This window comes from Schistocerca nitens, chromosome 4, assembly GCF_023898315.1.
Source record: "Schistocerca nitens isolate TAMUIC-IGC-003100 chromosome 4, iqSchNite1.1, whole genome shotgun sequence".
In the NCBI taxonomy this organism is placed as follows: Eukaryota; Metazoa; Arthropoda; class Insecta; order Orthoptera; family Acrididae; genus Schistocerca; species Schistocerca nitens.
Window position 1 is genome coordinate 212,705,736 of NC_064617.1, and position 21,533 is coordinate 212,727,268.

At 39.1% G+C, this 21,533-nt stretch overlaps 1 protein-coding gene across 1 annotated transcript in view; it reads left to right on the forward strand.

Annotated features, from left to right (window-relative positions):
• Positions 1-21,533, forward strand: part of LOC126253180 (methyltransferase-like protein 22) — a 49,381-nt gene that overhangs the window by 10,839 nt on the left and 17,009 nt on the right. The window contains exon 3 of the mRNA XM_049954341.1: positions 4,844-5,032. Coding sequence (XP_049810298.1) covers positions 4,844-5,032 — 189 coding nt within the window. The remainder of the gene's footprint in view (positions 1-4,843; positions 5,033-21,533) is intronic.

Consider the following 21,533-nt stretch of genomic DNA (forward strand, 5'->3'; position numbering starts at 1 on the left):
TGATCTAAAGCTTTCAGTATGTCCTATGAGAAAATTATGAGTTGTGTTTCATATGATCAGTGTTTTCATTATCCATGCTGGTTTACATGGAAGAGGTCATTCTGTTCTAGATACCTCATTATGTTTCAGCTCAGAACATGTTCTAAGATTCTACGACAAATAAATGTCAAGGATATTGGACGGTCGTTGTGTGGATCACTTCTACTATTCTTCTTGTAGACATGTGTGACCTGTCCTTTCTTCCTACTGCTGGGCACAGTTTTTTGTTCGGGGGATCTACATGACAGATTATAGCTGGAAGAGCAGCTCACTCAGCGACAAATTCAGTATAGAATGTGATAGAGATTCCATTGGGCCCTTGTCATGAAAGACATGTTGAGCTTAGGGAGATGAAAGGGTGTTAGCATTTTCCATCACAGATCTAGAGCATAAAATTTTCCATTAACATGCATTATATAAAGGTGTTTTATTTTTGAATTTTTACCAGGCTTAACATGTTTCTGCTGACCTATATTGTGTTATTGTGTAATCCTTTGCTGTATAGTATATATTATTTAAGCACTGTGCATTAACTGCCATTTTGCATATTGATTTCAGTTATCTGTTTTATTTCCTTGTGAAATTTATTGTACTGTTTGATTCCCTGATGTAAAATGCTATTTTGAGATTTTTCTTTAATTTTTCCTGAAATGAGTGAATTAATTTTGGCTTTTATTAATGGATTAGTGGATACACTCAGAGAGTGCAGGTAGACTTCTTAAACAGATTTTTACGATGAACCTGGTTATTATTTCGTTATTAAGTTACTAGGTCACAATGGTCTAGGGGCTCTGGCACAGTAGCTCAGCATGTTCGGTAAGGGGACTGGCTACGCACGGAAATAAAATAAAAACTGAGTGAAGTTTGCATTGATGTTGTTTGAGAGGTGTTACGTGGCATCCGCACAGAACTGGTGACAAAATATGATGAACACACAGGTAGATAGATGGGGGGGATGGAAGAGGGGAAGAATTTATAATCTTTGAGTGTTAAAGAAAATGACCTGAGTTTGATCCCAGGCACTGCTTAAATTCTGGATAAAAATCATCAGCAATGGCAACTGAAGCTTATGGTATTAGGAGTCATGATGATCACTCAATTGGCAAAAGATTCTTGATTAGTCCCTCATTTTGATCTCCTGGAGGGTCTGCCAAGGGAGAGGTGACCATGAGAAAAAGACTTAATAACCAACCAAAGTAGTTTAAGTAAAGAAGTAACATACAACTATTGTGCCGAAACATATTTTTCAAACATATTTAAAATCTGTAAATCATCGGCACCTTAAATTAACTTACATACACACATGCTTGCAAATAAACTGCTGCTTGGTAAAAACTCTTGCCTTTCACATATGTTAATCATTATGTTTAGTGTCTTTTGAAGTGTGTTGGTAGTTCATTGCTCTTTTGCCACAGCCATTTTGTTGCAGTTGTCGTCAGTTTTTCATGTATATTGCAAAACTTTAGATTGGGTGTCTCTCCTACGAGTCATCAGATACATTTTCCCTGGTGTTTCAGCAGATGTTTTCAATTTCGTTTTTACATTGTGTAGCTGTAGTCAGACCAAACAAATATGTTCACCACATCTTTCATGCAACACCCAGTATTGACATAAAATGCCAGTTTGTTTCCTGTTACAAACAAAACTATTTCTAAAGAGGAATTTTATGAGCCCATTTGATAGAGTGGTCCCAGATTAGTCTAGTGGTATATTTGTTTTATTGATAGGCCCTATGTATTAACAGAGACAGTAAAACTTGAAGAATAACCAGTACTCCAGCAGGGACAGAACTGCCCTGGCTCACTCAGTCTGCTTCCACCAAGCGTGCAGCACTACTGAGTTGTTGCTGGATTGCTGTTTATTCTTCATGTTTTACTGTCCCTATTAATTAATATCAATGAAATGAATATCACACTAGACTAATCTGGGACCAGTCTATTGAAAATGCACATAAAGCTGCACTTTAAAAATAATTTTGTTTGTAATGGGAAACAAACTGACACTTTCTGTCGATACTGGCTTCACATGAAAAACACGGAGAGCACTATTTGTTTGCACTGACTCCTGCTATACGATGCAAAAACAAAATTGTGAATATCTGCTGCAACATCAGAGAAAATGCCCCTGATGACTCTTAGAAGAGACACCCTGTACATTTCATATTAACTGTGAGATATATCGTTCAAAAACTGTTACTAATGCAAGACAAACCGTTAACACTGCAGTGAAATGTGATGGTGAAACTGCAAATCATCTCAACAAAAATATCTATAGAATTGTGCGTCAAGAACTTAAGAAATCTGGTATGAAGTGAATAACTGGTCATGTCCCATGTAGGTGAGAGCAGTGAATGCATCTGCAACACTGATTTATGTTGATCTTGTAATTTATCCCCATTGTGCAGTTTTGAGTAAACCAGAACAGTAGTTACAGCTGAGACATCAGTAGACCTGATATACATAATTCATGCTACATCTAATCAAATAACAATAATGCTGGCTGCAGTTAGTTAATTCTTGTGGGGTTTCTTACAATATGACATGTACCATAGTACTTCTCATTTATTATCTCTAGTACTGAGCATACACAGTCCAACCATCCTGATTTATATTTTTCACAATTTCCTCAGTAATTTTGGTCAAATTCTAGAATGTTTCTTTTAACAAATGCCATGGATTGTTCCCTTGTTTATCAATCCGATGCTTCATCTGTTATAACACTGGTATTAATGAAACATTAAACTCTAATTTTTGTTTTTCCATTGTATTACTGTGGTGAAGGGAGATATACAGAGTGGCTATAATTAAAGTTTAACTTTCAAACCACTGTAGTAATAACACCACTTGTCAGAATGATGTCAAACTGCAGTGGAATATTATCAGAGAAGGGGGGGAAAACATGGCAGAAGAAAAATAAACATTTACAAAATGTAGCAATAGATGGTGCTGTAAGCATCATAATTTAATAGTGGTCGTGTACAAATGACAAATGAATCATGCAACAATGCCTACACTGTACATTTGATGCTAAACAAACTGTACTACTCAGTGTATAGGTGTGATACTGTTAGTTACGTAAGCCCATCCATCACGGCAAGGTCATATCACATCGGACAGGAAAAATCGGTTTTTAATTGTCCTGAGGCCAAAAACCGCATAAAAAGTGTGAATCAAAATCATATTGGATTATTAATCTTCGTGTGACTGGCGCAACACATGTTCAATGTGCTGGCCATCGTTTTCTGCAACAAGTTGAAATCGAGAAACAGCATGTTCCGCATCTGATCAAAGTGTTCCCGGGGTCACGTTCAGAATGTGTTGCACAATGCATGACTTCAGTGCATCTAAGTTTGCAGTTGGAACACTGAACACAACATCTTTCAGATAGCCCCACAGGCAGCAGTCAGATGGATTAAGATCAGGTGATTGGAATGGCCAGGCTGTAGGGAAATGGTGGCTGATAATTCTAACATTTCCGAAATGGCACTTCAGCAGCTGCTTAACTGGATTTGAAATGTGCGGAGGTCTGCCATCTTGCATAAAAATGATCACATCCACACTGCTGGAGAGCTGGAATGACATGGTTGTGCAAAAGACACTCATAGCTCTTACCAGTGACGGTACAGGTAACAGGACTGGTAGCACCTGTCTCTTCAAAAAATATGGCCCTACGGTAAATGGTGCGGTAAACCCGCACCATAGAGTGACCTTTTCAGGATGGAGTGATACTGGTTGGTTTGCGTGTGGATTTTCCATTGCCCATATTTGACAATTCTGTGCATTGACATATCTTGTCAGATGGAAGTGGGCTTCGTCTGTCCACAAAATCTTCTGCGGCCAATCATTGTCGACTTTAATGCAAGCAAGAAATTCTAAAGCAAATGTCTCTCCTGCTGGCAGGTCAACAGGAAGCAACTCGTACACGTGGATAATTTTGAATGGATTGCAAAGAAATATGTTTCGTAGGATTTTACGCACCATGCTCATGGGTATGTTCAATGTTCGAGCAATTCTCCGTTCACTAAACAGTTGCATACTACCATTTGTCTTTCCTGCATTGCTGTGGCCCTCCCTCTACCAGGTTGCACACCAAACAACCTGCCTTTTCGAATTTCTGAATCATTGTCTCCAGATCCACGACAGTCATCAGACCAATGCCTTTTTTCAAACCCTTCAGTGTCTGGAGCTTCTGCGGAGCGATGTGTGTACAGTCATCATTCTTGTAATACAGCTGTGCAAGCAGAGTGTGATCCTGCATTGAGACAGTCATGGTGAACGTCGCAGATGCGAAAGGAGGAAACACTGTGTACCTGGTGTGTTTACACCAACTTCAGTGGGTTGTGTGTATGACAGGTGTTTTCATTTAGGTATTCTGACACATACAGCGCCTTCTATTAATCAATTTTCACACTATTTTTTTTCTTGTGCCATATGTTTTCTGCCTTCTCCAATAATATACTGTTGCAATTTGACGTCAATCTGGCCAGTGGTAATATTTCTACAGCATTTTGAAAGTTTAACTTTAATTATAATCAGCCTGTATAGGCAATGGCTGTCGGATAACTGGAATCGTAACAAGACAGTGAAGTCTTTGTTACTGATGACGTGGTCTTCTACAACTGAAAATTCAATTCTTAAAAGTTGAAAGAAGAGTGAATGGCAATAAACACTAAAATGAGACTAAGAGGATGTAATGGGGTTAAATATAATAAAATTTGCGTTTACATGCTTTTATCGTATCCCAATTACATTTATCAGGACTTCTTGGTTTTTCTATCTAAAAACTTCCAGTTATGGTTTTGCAGAACAGAAATCATCAACACCATTGGAACTAGTCGGCCTTCAAGTGTGGCGAGGTGCCCTACTGCTGTCCGATTTTCTCCTGCACAGTGGCAAAACTTCGTTGAGTGGACACACAGTGCTGGAGTTGGGAGCTGGAGCTGGTCTCTCAAGTATTGTGGCGGCCATGTTTGCCCATGAAGTTGTATCTACAGGTATGCTGTTATTAGAAAAGCTTTTAGCACTCTTATTGTTGTGTTATTTAAACCATCATCTGTTAATCTGACACTGCACTGTAGATGTAGAATAACATGTAAAGATGCCAACAATCAAGTAGCTGTCTCAGTTGTTTCAACAGGTAATAATAAACTAAGCTAAAAAAAAGTGTATTTTATTTCCTCAAATTTAATTTAATTTTGTGTTTTGTTAAATAATGCTTAATATAACTGAAAATATCTGTCATCAAACATAATCATGAAACTCTAGTTTCATTGTGGAAAGAATTAAAGAAATTGAAAAGGAAAGGAAGTGGAATGGTTAAACAGTTTTTAAGATGGATGTGTAGTATGCAAATATTACTATAAAAGTTTTTATTTTATTGTATTCTCTGAAAATAACTTACATCACACTCAGAGAATTTCTTCCGCATTCAACCCACTTATCACTGTACTTTTTTAAAGTGTCTTTTGACAGCTGGCTACATTCATCCTCCCATTCCTCCCAGACGTCTTCATCCATAGGAAACTGGAATCTTTCCCCCTTGTGGAAGCAAGACAAAAATCAAAGTAATCAAATTCAGGACACTAAAGAAGATTCCCAAGAAACCTGAAGTTTACTGCAGCTAAATAATCATAACAAATTTTTGATAAATGTCCCATTGTACGATTATTAAGTGAGCAGCTGTTGGGTCTCTGTCTTGAATGGACAGATTCAGCTATCTACATCTACATCTACATCCATACTCCGCAAGCCACCTGACGGTGTGTGGCGGAGGGTACCTAGAGTACGACTATCGGTTCTGCCTTCTGTTCCAGTCTCGTATTGTTCGTGGAAAGAAGGATTGTCGGTATGCCTCTGTGTGGGCTCTAATCTCTCTGATTTCATCCTCATGGTCTCTTCACGAGATATACGTAGGAGGGAGCAATATACTGCTTGACTCCTCGGTGAAGGTACTTCTATGGCGCGAGGCATTTACCTGTGCTTGGTTGTTGAGAGTCAAGTACTGCACATATAACACCACACTTGTGATGAAGAAATCACATGACATTTGATTGGTGATATAACTGTTCTTTTTATTTTATTTTTTTATTTTTAATGCTAATCAGCGTGAGTGTCTCCACAGCCAAGGGTGGTAATGCACACTAGTGCAGTGATGCTTTACTCACAAGGGAACCTCCCCATCGCACCCCCTTCAGATTTAGTTATAAGTTGGCACATTGAATAGGCCTCGAAAAACTGAACACAGATCAATCGAGAAAACAGAAAGAAGTTATGTGGAACTATGAAAAAATAAGCAAAATATACAAACAGAGTAGTCCATGCACAAGATAGGCAATATCAAGGAGAATCTGCACTCAGGAGCGCCTTGGTTCCGTGGTTAGCGTGAGCAACTGTGGAACGAGAGGTCCAGGGTTCAAGACTTCCCTTGAGCGAAAAGTTTAATTTTTTTATTTTCAGTTTATGTGACAAACTCTTATGTTTTCATCACTTTTTTGGGAGTGATTATCACATCCACAAGAAAACCTAAATTGGGCAAGGTAGAAGAATCTTTTTACCCATTCGCCAAGTGTACAAGTTAGGTGGGTCGACAACATTCCTATCATGTGACGCACATGCCACCACCAGTGTCGTATAGAATATATCAGATGTGTTTTCCTTTGGAGGAATCGGTTGACCTATGAACTTGCAATCAAATGTTTTCGGTTCCCATTGGAGAGGCACGTCCTTTCATCTACTAATCGCACGGTTTTGCGGTGTGGTTGCAAAACACAGACACTAAACTTATTACAGTGAACAGGGACGTCAATGAACGAACGGACAGATCATAACTTTGCGAAAATAAAGAATGTCAACTTTTCACTCGAGGGAAGACTTGAAGCAAGGACTTCTCGTTCCGCAGCTGTTCACGCTAACCATGGGACCACAGCGCTCCTGGGCTCACCTTATCCTTGATATTGCCTATGTTGCGCATGGACTACTCAGTTTGTATATTTTGCTTATTTTTTCATAGTTCCACACAACTTCTTCCTGTTTTCTCGATTGATCTGTGTTCAGTTTTTCAAGGCCTATCCGGTGTGCCAACTTATAACTAAATCTGAGGGGGGTGCGATGGGGAGGATCCCTTGTCAGATGTCCACTAGTGCAAATCCTGTAGCATTTGGCTGGCAGGGAGAACAGTGATGGTAGCATAAAGTTCCTGATCACCAGTTTTTGTGCAATGTCCTGGATACCCAAATCTCTCCACAGTGTCTCATGAAGAGAGGGCATGTGTCACCATTGATTGTGATCCATGTGTCAGAATCTTAAGCTCAGTGGTCTCCTTGGTACAACTCGAGAGGAATAGGCTATGTGCCAACAGCAGGTTTCGCAAACCCAACAGTAGGGGAGAGTGGGGCACATTGAAAGATAAAAAATATTTCTCCGTGGTACTCATCCAATAATTTTATTGTAGAGTTGTGATTTACAGATGTTACAGTTTAATCATTCTGGTATCAAATGGCCTTATATGATTGCATTGTCATTAATTGTTTTTAGCTGCACGCCTTTGGAGAAAATTTGGTAAATGGTTCATTGTGCCCCACATGTGGGGTACAATGAATCACTTGAAACAGGTTCACTAAAAGAACCTATCTAGCATACAGAGTAAGTGTAAATGTATGTTAAATGTAATGTTTACATATATTCCATGAGTGAATCATATAATTAAATCTGTAGGCACACAATCATGTAACTTATTTTGGAATTACCAAACATCAATGGACTCGAAGCTGATTCCAAATTTGAAATATGATTTTTGTCTCTTTGTCACACCGTCAGTAGCAGGTCGGGGGAGCACGTGAAGTATGTTGCTAGCTGGAACAAAAGCTTCATCCTTTACCTGAGGAAAATAACACTTTCCTCCCATTTTTTCACTTTTTCTCGAAAATGATACCTGCTAGTCTCCTGCATCATCCTTCAGTTTCAAAATCTTTCCCACGTAGTAAACTGGTGTTTTGTTTTTGAGTTCAAATTTGGTGAAAACGAAATCATCTGTTTTGGTTATTTGTTCAAGTCTTCAAAGTTGTACTCAGATTCACCAGACACATCCACATTGGGATCGCTCTCTTCATAATGCGCCTCACTAATGTTGTCATCTGATTCCTGCTAATAAAGCTTCCAGTTGATCTTTTTATTGGGATGTTTTGTGGCTTGCAACAAATCTTTCTCCGGTGTATCAGTTGCAATTAAGCTTCGTCCTCTCTTACGTTTATTGCTCTTCTTTCTGCTCTTTTCTTTTGGATATCCTCGAATTATTTCAGGAGAAACTCCATTAGGAAAAGCTGTTTGGGTGTTAAGCACTGCAGATGGTCCTGCTTGCTGAAGATCTTGTGACTGGCTGACATCGACTGAAGCTTGTCCTGCAGATTGTGCATCCTTGATATGATGGAGAGAATTAACATCTGAAGTTGTTCTGTTTGCCTCCACCACCCTGTCTGTTACTTTGCTGACCATAAAGTCTTCGTCAGTGAAAATGTCTTCATCAGATGGAAATATTCCACATTTCTTGAAATCCGAACAAATGTTAGTGGATGTCATTGATCTGTCATGAGCAATTTTGACACGCGCAGCTACATCATAAATAGTGAGAGGAGTGCCTTTCCTGTGTAGGAGTTTTGAATTTAATGTTGAGTAATAAGTTCCCTTGAATGAAGAGAACACTCCTACATGTAGAGGTTGCATTTTGGTTTGAGGTATGTGGGGATATAGTTAGCATAACCATCCCATTGGCTTTTGCTACATCTATTACCTCAATTGACAATTGGCTTTCATGATTGGCTAAAATTAGAAGCACAGGATTGTCTTTGCTACTACTAGATTTGTGGATGAAATGTTTCATGACATCCACAAAAAGTTTGCTATTCATACAGCCAGTCTTTGTTGCTAACCCCAGGGTGCCTGTTGGTGCATTACTTATCATATGTTGTTTAAAATGTACTCGAGGAAATATCTTTGCTGGGAGCAGGAAAGTTCCATCTGCACTGATTATGCAACAGGTGGTCACTAGGACACCATGTTCTCCACTAATAGCTTGAGAAATCTGTTCACTTCCCCTTGTGTCACTACCTTTGGAAGCCTATCTGGTACAGTTGAGGTACTGGTTTCATCAAGATTGAAAACCCTTGTACCATCAGCGAAAGTAGGGTATCTCCAGTAAAGATCTTTCAAGTTTTTGAAGAAATTCGAAACAGTATACCGATTCAAGGACGTTGCTCTGGGTAAGCTGCAGCCCTCTGGGGTTTGGATACTTAAACTGGGATTTCATTTCATGAACCCATAGAACCAGTCTACACCAGTCATTCCTTCCATCCAGTTCTCAGGACATTTCAGACAATTTTTCAAAGCCAGCTGACTTGCTAAGTGCCTGCATGTTTTAGTGTCAATACCAAAGCATATCTTTAGAAGAATGCAACAAATACTCCACTAATTCTTTCTCTTGCTCCACAGAAAATATCTTACAATTGTCATAGTTTGGTGTCAATCTTTCACTGGAACCACATTTAATGTTTTGAACATATCGTTGAAGAGTAGGGTAAGGTATTGAATGAGATTTAGCTGCTTGGCGAACTTCCATGTCCTTATTAAGAACATCTTGTACAGCTTCTTGCATAACATCGTGGTCAGTTTTACCGCTGTCTGTCTTCCTGCGGTATGAACAAACCATCTTCAAACCTGATAATATAAAACAGGACTTTGGAACGTCTGTAATTTAAAATCCTTAAATACCTACACATATGTTTTTACCCATGCTAAGGAAACAAAGTATAGAGTGCTTGTATTGGAGAATTAAAAGATTCCTGGGGCACAGTGGACCACCCTGGGGCACAATGAACCATGGCTCATTGTGCCCCAGGAGAGCTTGGTTCAATGTGCCCCAACAGTACATATTGCAAACAAAGCTCATCTGAGGTTATGTATAAACATTGTTAATATTTGAAGATCTATATCATTAAAATACAGTATTGATAATGTTACAATGACTTACTTTCTCTAAAATTTGGTGGCAAAGGACTGAACAAAATTCAGTCAATCTACGTCTCCAAAAATTACTTCACTGTCGCGAAACTAACATATCACCAGTACAACACTAATGGCGGGAACTAGATCCTGCAGAAAACAAATGGCAGTCGGTAGAGCAGTACTGACAACATATGCACAGAGGAAGAAATAATTTACCATCTTATACTAAAATTATGCTACCTGGACCGAGCGGGGTGGCGCAGTGGTTAGACACTGGACTCGCATTCGGGAGGACGACGGTTCAATCCCGCGTCCGGCCATCCTGATTTAGGTTTTCCGTGATTTCCCTAAATCACTCCAGGCAAATGCCGGGATGGTTCCTCTGAAAGGGCACGGCCGACTTCCTTCCCAATCCTTCCCTAATTCGATGAGACCGATGACCACGCTGTCTGGTCTCCTTCCCCAAACCAACCAACCTATGCTACCTGATTCATTGTGCCCCATGGTTCAGAGTGCCCCACTCTCCCCTACTCTGTAAAAGCACACATTTCTGTCACTCACACGGCACAGACACACAGTAGAAACTTTGTAACAGACTGCTGGAAGGCAATGGTGAGCCATCTCCACTAGGACCTTGCTTAAAATGATGATGCAAGATTCCTGCATCTGCTCCCTTCCCACTCATTCCCTGAGTTGGGGACTGCTTTGACTAACAGTTGCAGCATCATTGTCAAACAAGGATTACACAAGTACTCATCAGTCCATACAGTGTGCTACACACAATTCTGACAATTCATAAAAGGGTGCATTTCCTTGCTGAATATTTTGGTTTCCTGTGTTGTGCTGCAGGTGAAGAAACAAATCTTCACTATTAGACATGGAGCATTGTTTACTTCCCCTTACTTGTGAAGATAATATTGTGTTAACAACTTGATGCTTATTAGAATAAAAGCCTGTCCTAAGTAATTGAACATATCAATTATTACAACATTACAGATATGTCATTTTGCACCAAGAGAAAGAACCAGCCAAAAAATTCATTTCTGCAATGTAAATCAAACAACCTGTCTGGGGCAGTAAGGGGTGGTCTCATAATGGTGGATGGCTTAGTTACGACGTAGATGTACCTTCTGACTATGCATACTTGAAGTCCAGCCAATTAACCTACCTGCCCTTACCTGTGATGCACTTGTTCTTACTGTCCACTCCCATATGTGAAACTGATTGAAATTTGCATGAACACATGAATACTCCGGAAAGGGTCAGTGTGCCATTAAACAAAGAGCAAACTAATCTGGTAAAATCAAATATATCATTGAGGCCCATTTGTCTCACATTTAAGTTGGTGTACATATGTTACAATATTTAAGCAAAGCTGACCATAGTATTCATTAGAATTCAGGGTGCTTGCATGACTGAAATTAATTCTGATTGACAAGAAAAACTCTGACCTTCTGCATTACCTATTCACACATTACATTATAATCATTTTACTGCTCTGCCACATGGGATTTAAACACAAACCGCCATGATAGTTTTGTGATCTGCCATCAATAACTTAAATGATTTCTTGAAGTCACTAAATATGCTAACCTCACATTTCGACCACACAGCTGTCGGCAACGCAGTATATATTCAAAATTAGTTAATACAAAATGAAGAAACACAAAGCTTATGATGTAACCGTAGTGGTTTGCCATCTACCATAGGTCCAACATCAGCCAAGCCCTGACTTATTCTCCTCTACACAATCGTCTGTCACTCATGATTATAATTGTTTAGGCCACTGTTCTGTTAGACAAGCCACTTTATTAATTTTCCTATCAATATTGTAGTGTTCTAAATTGGTTCCTTGAATGAAAACTCTTCACAAGACTATCTGAAATAGTTGGTGAATGATGCAACCAGCAACAAATGATTCTCTCATCACTGTTAGTCTCAAAAAATGTGCTCTTTTGAGGGACTACTTTTCTTTTCTCGGTTGTCTGTGCTATGCAGTTGTCCAACTGGTTGTTGCTAAAGGTTGTCTGTGCTCATAAATTGCATCTAACTTTTAGTTTGTGCCCTTAATATTCTTACGCCAGCTTCCTAAAAACCTTCCATCACCATGCTCTACTCCCCATCATGATGACTTGAATCCTGTTGTTGTTGTTGTTGTGGTCTTCAGTCCTGAGACTGGTTTGATGCAGCTCTCCATGCTACTCTATCCTGTGCAAGCTTCTTCATCTCCCAGTACCTACTGCAACCTACATCCTTCTGAATCTGCTTAGTGTATTCATCTCTTGGTCTCCCCCTACGATTTTTACCCTCCAAGCTGCCCTCCAATACTAAATTGGTGATCCCTTGATGCCTCAGAACATGTCCTACCAACCGATCCCTTCTTCTGGTCAAGTTGTGCCACAAACTCCTCTTCTCCCCAATCCTATTCAGTACCTCCTCATTAGTTATGTGATCTACCCATCTAATCTTCAGCATTCTTCTGTAGCACCACATTTCGAAAGCTTCTATTCTCTTCTTGTCCAAACTATTTACCGTCCATGTTTCACTTCCATACATGGCTACACTCCATACAAATACTTTCAGAAATGACTTCCTGACACTTAAATCTATACTCGATGTTAACAAATTTCTCTTCTTCAGAAACGCTTTCCTTGCCATTGCCAGTCTACATTTTATATCCTCTCTACTTCGACCATCATCAGTTATTTTGCTCCCCAAATAGCAAAACTCCTTTACTAATTTAAGTGTCTCATTTCCTAATCTGATACCCTCAACATCACCCGACTTAATTCGACTACATTCCATTATCCTCGTTTTGCTTTTGTTGATGTTCATCTTATATCCTCCCTTCAAGACACCATCCATTCCGTTCAACTGCTCTTCCAAGTCCTTTGCTGTCTCTGACAGAATTACAATGTCATCGGCGAACCTCAAAGTTTTTATTTCTTCTCCATGGATTTTAATACCTACTCCGAATTTTTCTTTTGCTTCCTTTACTGCTTGCTCAATATACAGATTGAATAACATCGTGGAGAGGCTACAACCCTGTCTTACTCCCTTCCCAACCACTGCTTCCCTTTCATGCCCCTCGACTCTTATAACTGCCATCTGGTTTCTGTACAAATTGTAAATAGCCTTTCGCTCCCTGTATTTTACCCCTGCCACCTTTAGAATTTGAAAGAGAGCATTCCAGTCAACATTGTCAAAAGCTTTCTCTAAGTCTACAAATGCTAGAAACGTAGGTTTGCCTTTCCTTAATCTTTCTTCTAAGATAAGTTGTAAGGTCAGTATTGCCTCACGTGTTCCGGTATTTCTACGGAATCCAAACTGATCTTCCCAGAGGTCGGCTTCTACTAGTTTTTCCATTCGTCTGTAAAGAATTCGTGTTAGTATTTTGCAGCTGTGGCTCATTAAACTGATTGTTCGGTAATTCTCACATCTGTCAACACCTGCTTTCTTTGGGATTGGAATTATTATATTCTTCTTGAAGTCTGAGGGTATTTCGTCTGTTTCATACATCTTGCTCACCAGATGGTAGAGTTTTGTCATGACTGGCTCTCCCAAGGCCATCAGTAGTTCTAATGGAATGTTGTCTACTCCCGGGGCCTTGTTTCGACTCAGGTCTTTCAGTGCTCTGTCAAACTCTTCACGCAGTATCTTATCTCCCATTTCATCTTCATCTACATCCTCTTCCATTTCCATAATACTGTCCTCAAGTACATCGCCCTTGTATAAACCCTCTATATACTCCTTCCACCTTTCTGCCTTCCCTTCTTTGCTTAGAACTGGGTTGCCATCTGAGCTCTTGATATTCATACAAGTGGTTGTCTTATCTCGAAAGGTCTCTTTAATTTTCCTGTAGGCAGTATCTATCTTACCCCTCATGAGATAAGCCTCTACATCCTTACATTTGTCCTCTAGCCATCCCTGCTTAGCCATTTTGCACTTTCTGTCGATCTCATTTTTGAGACGTTTGTATTCCCTTTTGCCTGCTTCATTTATTGCATTTTTATATTTTCTCCTTTCATCAATTAAATTCAATATTTCTTCTGTTACTCAAGGATTTCTATTAGCCCTCGTCTTTTTACCTACTTGATCCTCTGCTGCCTTCACTACTTCATCCCTCAAAGCTACCCATTCTTCTTCTACTGTATTTCTTTCCCCCATTCCTGTCAATTGTTCACTTATGCTCTCCATGAAACTCCGTACAACCTCTGGTTCTTTCAGTTTATCCAGGTCCCATCTCCTTAAATTCCCACCTTTTTGCAGTTTCTTCAGTTTTAATCTACAGGTCATAACCAATAGATTGTGGTCAGAGTCCACATCTGCCCCTGGAAATGTGTTACAATTTAAAACCTGGTTCCTAAATCTCTGTCTTACCATTATATAATCTATCTGATACCTTTTAGTATCTCCAGGGTTCTTCCATGTATACAACCTTCTATCATGATTCTTAAACCAAGTGTTAGCTATGATTAAGTTGTGCTCTTTGCAAAATTCTACCAGGCGGCTTCCTCTTTCATTTCATAGCCCCAATCCATATTCACCTACTACGTTTCCTTCTCTCCCTTTTCCTACACTCGAATTCCAGTCACCCATGACTTAAATTTTCGTCTCCCTTCACTATCTGAATAATTTATTTTATTTCATCATACCTTTCTTCAATTTCTTCGTCATCTGCAGAGCTAGTTGGTATATAAACTTGTACTACTGTAGTAGGTGTGGGCTTCGTATCTATCTTGGCCACAATAATGCGTTCACTATGCTGTTTGTAGTAGCTTACCCGCGTTCCTATTTTCCTATTCATTATTACCGGTAAACCTACTCTTGCATTACCCCTATTTGACTTTGTGTTTATAACCCTGTAGTCACCTGACCAGAAGTCTTGTTCCTCCTGCCACTGAACTTCACTAATTCCCACTATATCTAACTTTAACCTATCCATTTCCCTTTTCAAATTTTCTAACCTACCTGCCCGATTAAGGGATCTGACATTCCACGCTCCGATCCGTAGAACGCCAGTTTTCTTTCTCCTGATAACGACATCCTCTTGAGTAGTCCCCACCCGGAGATCCGAATGGGGGACTATTTTACCTCCGGAATATTTTACCCAAGAGGACGCCATCATCATTTAATCATACAGTAAAGCTGCATGCCCTCGGGAAAAATTACGGCCGTAGTTTCCCCTTGCTTTCAGCCGTTCGCAGTACCAGCACAGCAAGGCCGTTTTGGTTATTGTTACAAGGCCAGATCAGTCAATCATCCAGACTGTTGCCCTTGCAACTACTGAAAAGGCTGCTGCCCCTCTTCAGGAACCACACGTTTGTCTGGCCTCTCAACAGATACCCCTCCGTTATGGTTGTACCTACAGTACGGCTATCTGTATCGCTGAGGCACGCAAGCCTCCCCACCAACGGCAAGGTCCATGGTTCATGAGGGGGGGACTTGAATCCTTGGATGCTCTATTGTCTCAGCATATGACAATGGTTACCTTTTCAAGTTCTGCCATTAATTCTGATTTCAGTACTTAATTAAAATTGAAATATCTCATGATTCATGACTCTGATCACCGTGCTGTTAACACCAAATGTTCTTTAATAAATGACCACATCCATACAATACATCTTTTGTTCCAACCTCTTTCTCCAGTTACTCAAGTCTTATGCTTACAGTAACAAGTACATTGGCAATAAGTGAGGGTAGTGAGTGTACATGTTACTGCAACATGTCACCCCGACCCCTTCGGTTTCGAAACTCCCAGGGTTTTGAACAGCAATGCCTGTAACTTCATTTTCTGATCACTCTTCAAATTTTTACTATGAAATTATATACCTTTACAAGTTTCCTACTAATTTCTTAACAGGGAACTTTATCATTTTCACTGTACCAATAGATTTTAATACAGTAAACCAAAATTTATATGTACAAAAAAGTTTTACATTCTTATGTAGTAGCCACAAACACAAACATAATAAAATGTTCACTGATTTGCCTTAATAAACCCTCTTTAGGATTTTTATTCTCTATTTTCTCCTTTACGCCTTTGGTTACACTCTTACGTATTCAAATACAGAGATATGTAAACAGGCAAAACACGGCGCTGTGGTCGGCAATGCCTGTATGAGGCAACAAGTGTCTGGCGTAGTTGTTAGATTGGTTACTGCTGCTACATTGAATGGTTATCAAGATTTAAGTTAGTTTTAACATGTTGTTATAGTTGGCACATGAGCGACGGGACACAGCATCTCTAAGGTAGTGATGAAGGAGGGATCTTCCTGTACAACACTTTCACGAATGTACCGCAAATATCAGGAATCCAGTAAAACATCAAATCTCTGACATCGCTGCGGCCAAAAATAAATCCTGCAAGAACGGGACCAGTGACAACTGAAGAGAATTGTTCAACGTGACGGAAGTACAACCCTTCTGCTGATTGCTGCAGATTTTAATGCTGGGCCATCAACAAGTGGTCAGCATGCAAACCATTCAACGAAACTTCATTGATATGGACTTTCAGAGCTGAAGGCCCACTTGTGTACTGCACAACACAAAGCTGTATGCCTCATCTGTGCCCATGAACACCGACAGTGTACTACAGATGACTGGAAACATGTTGCCTGGTCAGACGAGTTTCGTTTCAAGTTGTATTGAGCGGATGGACATGTACAGGTATGGAGACATCCTCATGAATCCATGGACTGTTCAAGCTGCTGAAGGCTCTGTAATGGTGTGGTCCATGTGCAGTTGGAGTGATATGGGACCCCTGATATGTCAAGATATGACGCTGATAGGTGGCATGTACGTAGGCATCCTGTCTGATCACCTGCATCCATTCATGTCCATTGTACATTCCAACGTACTTGGGCAATTCCAGCAGGACAATGCAACACCCCACCCATCCAGAATTGCTACAGAGTGGCTCCAGGAACACCTTTCTGAGTTTAAACAGTTTAAATACTTGCGCTGGCCACCAAACTCCCCAGACATGAACATTATTGAGCATATCTGGGATGCCTTGCAATATGCTGTTCAGAAGAGACCTCCACCCCCTTGTATTCTTATGGAGTTATGGGCAGCCCTGCAGTATTCATGGTGTCAGTTCCCTCCAGCACTGCTTCATACATTAGTTGAGTCCATACCACGTCATTTTGCAGCATTTCTACGTGCTCATGGGGGCCCTGCATAATATTAGGAAGGTGTACCAGTTTCTTTGGCTCTTCAGTGTAACTCACAAAATACTACTTTCACATGCTTGTATGCTGTTTAGAGACAGATGACATTAAGTTCTCCATTGACTCCACTTCCTACGGTAATGAAGGCCCTGGACAGTTCATGGAGAGAGAGCAGAATGCTACTGCTCTCTGCCTTGTAATAATATCACTCCCTGTCTTGTGTTGCCACAGTCTACTACTTCTATCAAACTTCTTTCTTTCACAACTGTGTATTAGGTTCACAAATTTCTAAAATTGGCATTGCAGTGGTGCCTGAAGGCCACAGATAAACTCTCCACATTCCAAATGTTTGTTTCCACTTTGTTTCTCCGATTGCATTGCCATTATATCATTGCTGTTGTCTTTGTTGTCACCGTAAAAGCTTTGAAGGCTTTAAATTATCTCCTTACCAACTTTTTACCTGACAGTGAAACATAAATATCAAGTCAAGGACTTTTCCAATGTTCACACAAATAAACACCGTAAATCTTCGCCTCTTTAGCATTAAATCTAGTCCAATGATCATGGCTACTAAGTGTCTTTTGCCTATCTCTTTGCTATAAGACTTGTATAATTTTTTACTGTGTCACTCTTGGCTGCTTAGCCTCCACTTTTCTATCTTAGTATTATTAGTTATGTAAATACCTTCTTAGTGAAGGCTTTGGGCCTTTACTGTAACTTCACTTCCCATCTTAGTTTATTCATCAGTTTTAGCGCAACATTTTAACTTAAATCTTTCCACATTCTTTCATTTTACACAATTCCAACCCTGTTCATAGCACAGGATCCTTTGGCATTGCTACCATTAGTATCTCTCTTTAGTTTGACCTGTCCTTCTAATTACTCCTCACTTATGCTCATTTAATTGCTTGTGCCTTTTATATCTTACATTTTTATAGACTCAGCACTCTTCACTGTTTGGCTTACCTTAAGGCTCTATATTAACCAAACACTGTACATTTAGAAAGAAAATAAAAGAAAGAAAACATTAGAAAAAGAAAAGGAAGCTTAAGTGCAGACAGTCACTCCATTGTGAAATTTCTTGAAGACCAGGAACTCACCTACACCTTTTTACATCAGGATAAGGCTTCCTCCACCAAAATCTCTTCTCATATCTTTGACACAAAATTTAGTGGTTTCCACTTCTCCCACAGATTTACTCCTGCTATCAGCCATTTCTTTTCCCTCTACTCTCAACCTTTGCTCATTAATTATTTTACTTTTCTGGTCTCCATCCATTTCTTCTGGATATGTAACATCCAAGGTTCTCCCATCCTTACCCTTTCACTTTACAGAAAGTGTCGCATCCCGGCACAGACTAGCTTTGGATGAAGATGTGACCTGCATGGTGCAATCAGGATGTTGATGACAATCAACACTGAGTTACCTGTAATGGAGCAAGAGGAAGCAAGTCCCCTAGGAATCTTGGCACAAGTGATTTTGGAATGGAGAGGAGAAATTGTTGGCACTGTAGGAAATGAATAAGAATGCCATCACTTAAAAGATTCAGTTTAAGGACAATTTATTTCCCAGTGATTCAACTTCATTCAGAGAGGTGTCTTGCAGTGGCTTTATATCTTTACAAATCAATGAACACACCATACCACTCTATTTGATAGTCTTTCCCATCAACTCTTGGTTGCTGAGTTCCATATTAGACTGCCAGAGACGAGCGCTCTGCTTGTAACTCATTCCAACAGTACACAGTCGAATACTTTAACCACAATGGGAGACAAGTGCAAGACAGTGCTTGTTTCTTTTGTAGTAATCTAACACACGGAAAATGTCAATTGTTACTTGTTGTGATTATACGCAATCATTTGCAGTAGGAGACAAGTGTAACATAGCAGTTGTTACTCTTTATATTCTGACACACAGAAAATATCAATTGTTAAACATAGTTACTTCTAGAGACAAACACTAGAGAACTTTTTCTGTTCTAATAGGCAGAAAACTCAAGATAAGATTATTATATATGCATGTAATATTTTTTTGTGTTATCTGAGTGATCCCTCATTGTCTATAATGTATTGTTTAACAGATTCTTCTTAACTTTCTTTTCAAATAAGTTTATTTAGTGATCTCTTTAATCCTCTTGGGCAATATATTCAACAGTATTATTCCTTGGTAGAAATACTGTTTTGTGATTTACATCTATTCTTTTTTGGCGAATGTAGTTCCAGTCTTGCTCTTGTCCCTTGGTCATGGACAGAGCTGTTCGTGCAGTAATCATCAATATTATTTTTGATGTGTACAACTGATTTGTGAATGAACTCACATGATGTACTTAAAATCCCCAGTGTTTTGAGCAGAACTTTCCAGTGAGCTCAAATACTATTTTTAGTTATTATTCTTGAGCCTTTTTCTGTAGTTTTAAAACTGTGTTCATATTTTGTGAATTTGTTCCCCAGAAAAGAATTTCACAGCTTAGACCTGAGTGTACATATGAATAGCATGTAATTAAAAGACACTGACTGTTATATGCTGATGATGGGACACTGAGGGCATAACATGCTGCTGATATTTTGTTTGCAAGTTTCTTTGTGTGTTCACTCCACTTCAACTGAGAAACAATAGTCATTCCTAAAAATTTTGTGTTTATTACACAGTCTCTGGAGGTGACATATGTATTCAGAGGATTTATGCACTTGACTGTATTATTTTACACTAATATGAATACCTATTCCTACCCCTTATTTTTTCTGTTCTTTTTGCTTTGTGTATTTCTTTTAAAAAAATTAAAAGAATTACTTTACAGGATATTCTGATCTTGTGAAAGTGTCCATCTGAAGATGGGAGCTTGCCCCTCTGAAACACATCATTTTTGTTGTGGTCGTATGCAGTGGGACAGAAATTTTCTCTTAAACAGTTAAATTAAACTTGTGATCTTGCTTCCATGTAGTTGTGTAAAATTTGATGTTTTGTAATACTTCAGTGATGGCAGTATTGCCTTAGTAATGTTACTTAAAATCCGTCTTGATTGCAAATTTTTTTATTTTATTTATTATTCATATGACCGGTTTCGGTTCATTCAGAACCATCTTCAGATCTGATATTTCAGTTACAGGAGTAACCCGTCCAAATCCAGCAACTTTCACATGCTACGTAGCATGTGAAAGTTGCTGGATTTGGACGGGTTACTCCTGTAACTGAAATATCAGATCTGAAGAGGGTTCTGAATGAACCGAAACCGGTCATATGAATAGCACTCACATGCTACGTAGCATGTGAAAGTTGCTGGATTTGGACGGGTTACTCCTGTAACTGAAATATCAGATCTGAAGATGGTTCTGAATGAACCAAAACCGGTCATATGAATAATAAATAAAATAAAAAAATTTGCAATCAAGACGGATTTTAAGTAACATTATAAAATCACTGATTGCGGTTATCCCGTAAGACATTATGTCTGTTTTTGCCAAGTATTGCCCTAGAACCAGTAATATTTTATATGAGATAGTTATCTGCTGTTGTAATAATGATTATCAAGCAAAATTATATCTGAAACTGTCAGCCATGAAATTTTCTAAACCATTGGGAGAAAGGAGACGGATTGGAACACTATTAACTACCAGACTGTGAGAAAGGAGATGCGTTTAATTGCCAGTCAACTATTGGCTTTATTGCTTACATCATTTACCAACTTTGATAATTTCTTCACATTTACAGGATCAATCACATAGCTGTTATTACGAATATTTTAAGTGCGCATATATTCCATGAAACCACAATAATTTTTAATTTGGTGTTTTTTTGTATGCTCCCATGCTTAACTGGTAAGTTTTACTATTATGAATCCAGCCATTAAAGTTGCAATGTAGATGCTGATTTTATCATGGGAGGTCAAAACATAATGTCACTTTTTTAAATTGTCACATCCATGTAACAATATAAAATATATCCCTACATTCTCTATACACCCTTCCATTTTTAATGTGCCTTTTCCATCAAATGTGCAGTTTCTATGGCTTCTGTTAAAAAGAGCTGTAGATATATTCATATCCGGTTTTGGATAAGCTCTGGTGTTGCTGCATGTAGCCCCTTCTTCTCTACAACCAAGTCAACAACACTAACAAAACAAAATATCTAGTTCATTTGGAAAATACTCACGGTTTTGATCTTCAGTTTCCACTAGTTTAGCATACTTTAATCTAGCAGCACATGACCTTGCATTGACTTTCAGGACAAGGCCACATTAAATTCATTCCTGATGTTTTTTATTGTTATACACTATCTGACCAAAAGCATCCAAACATCTATTAGTGGGTATTAATATGGGGTGTGTTCA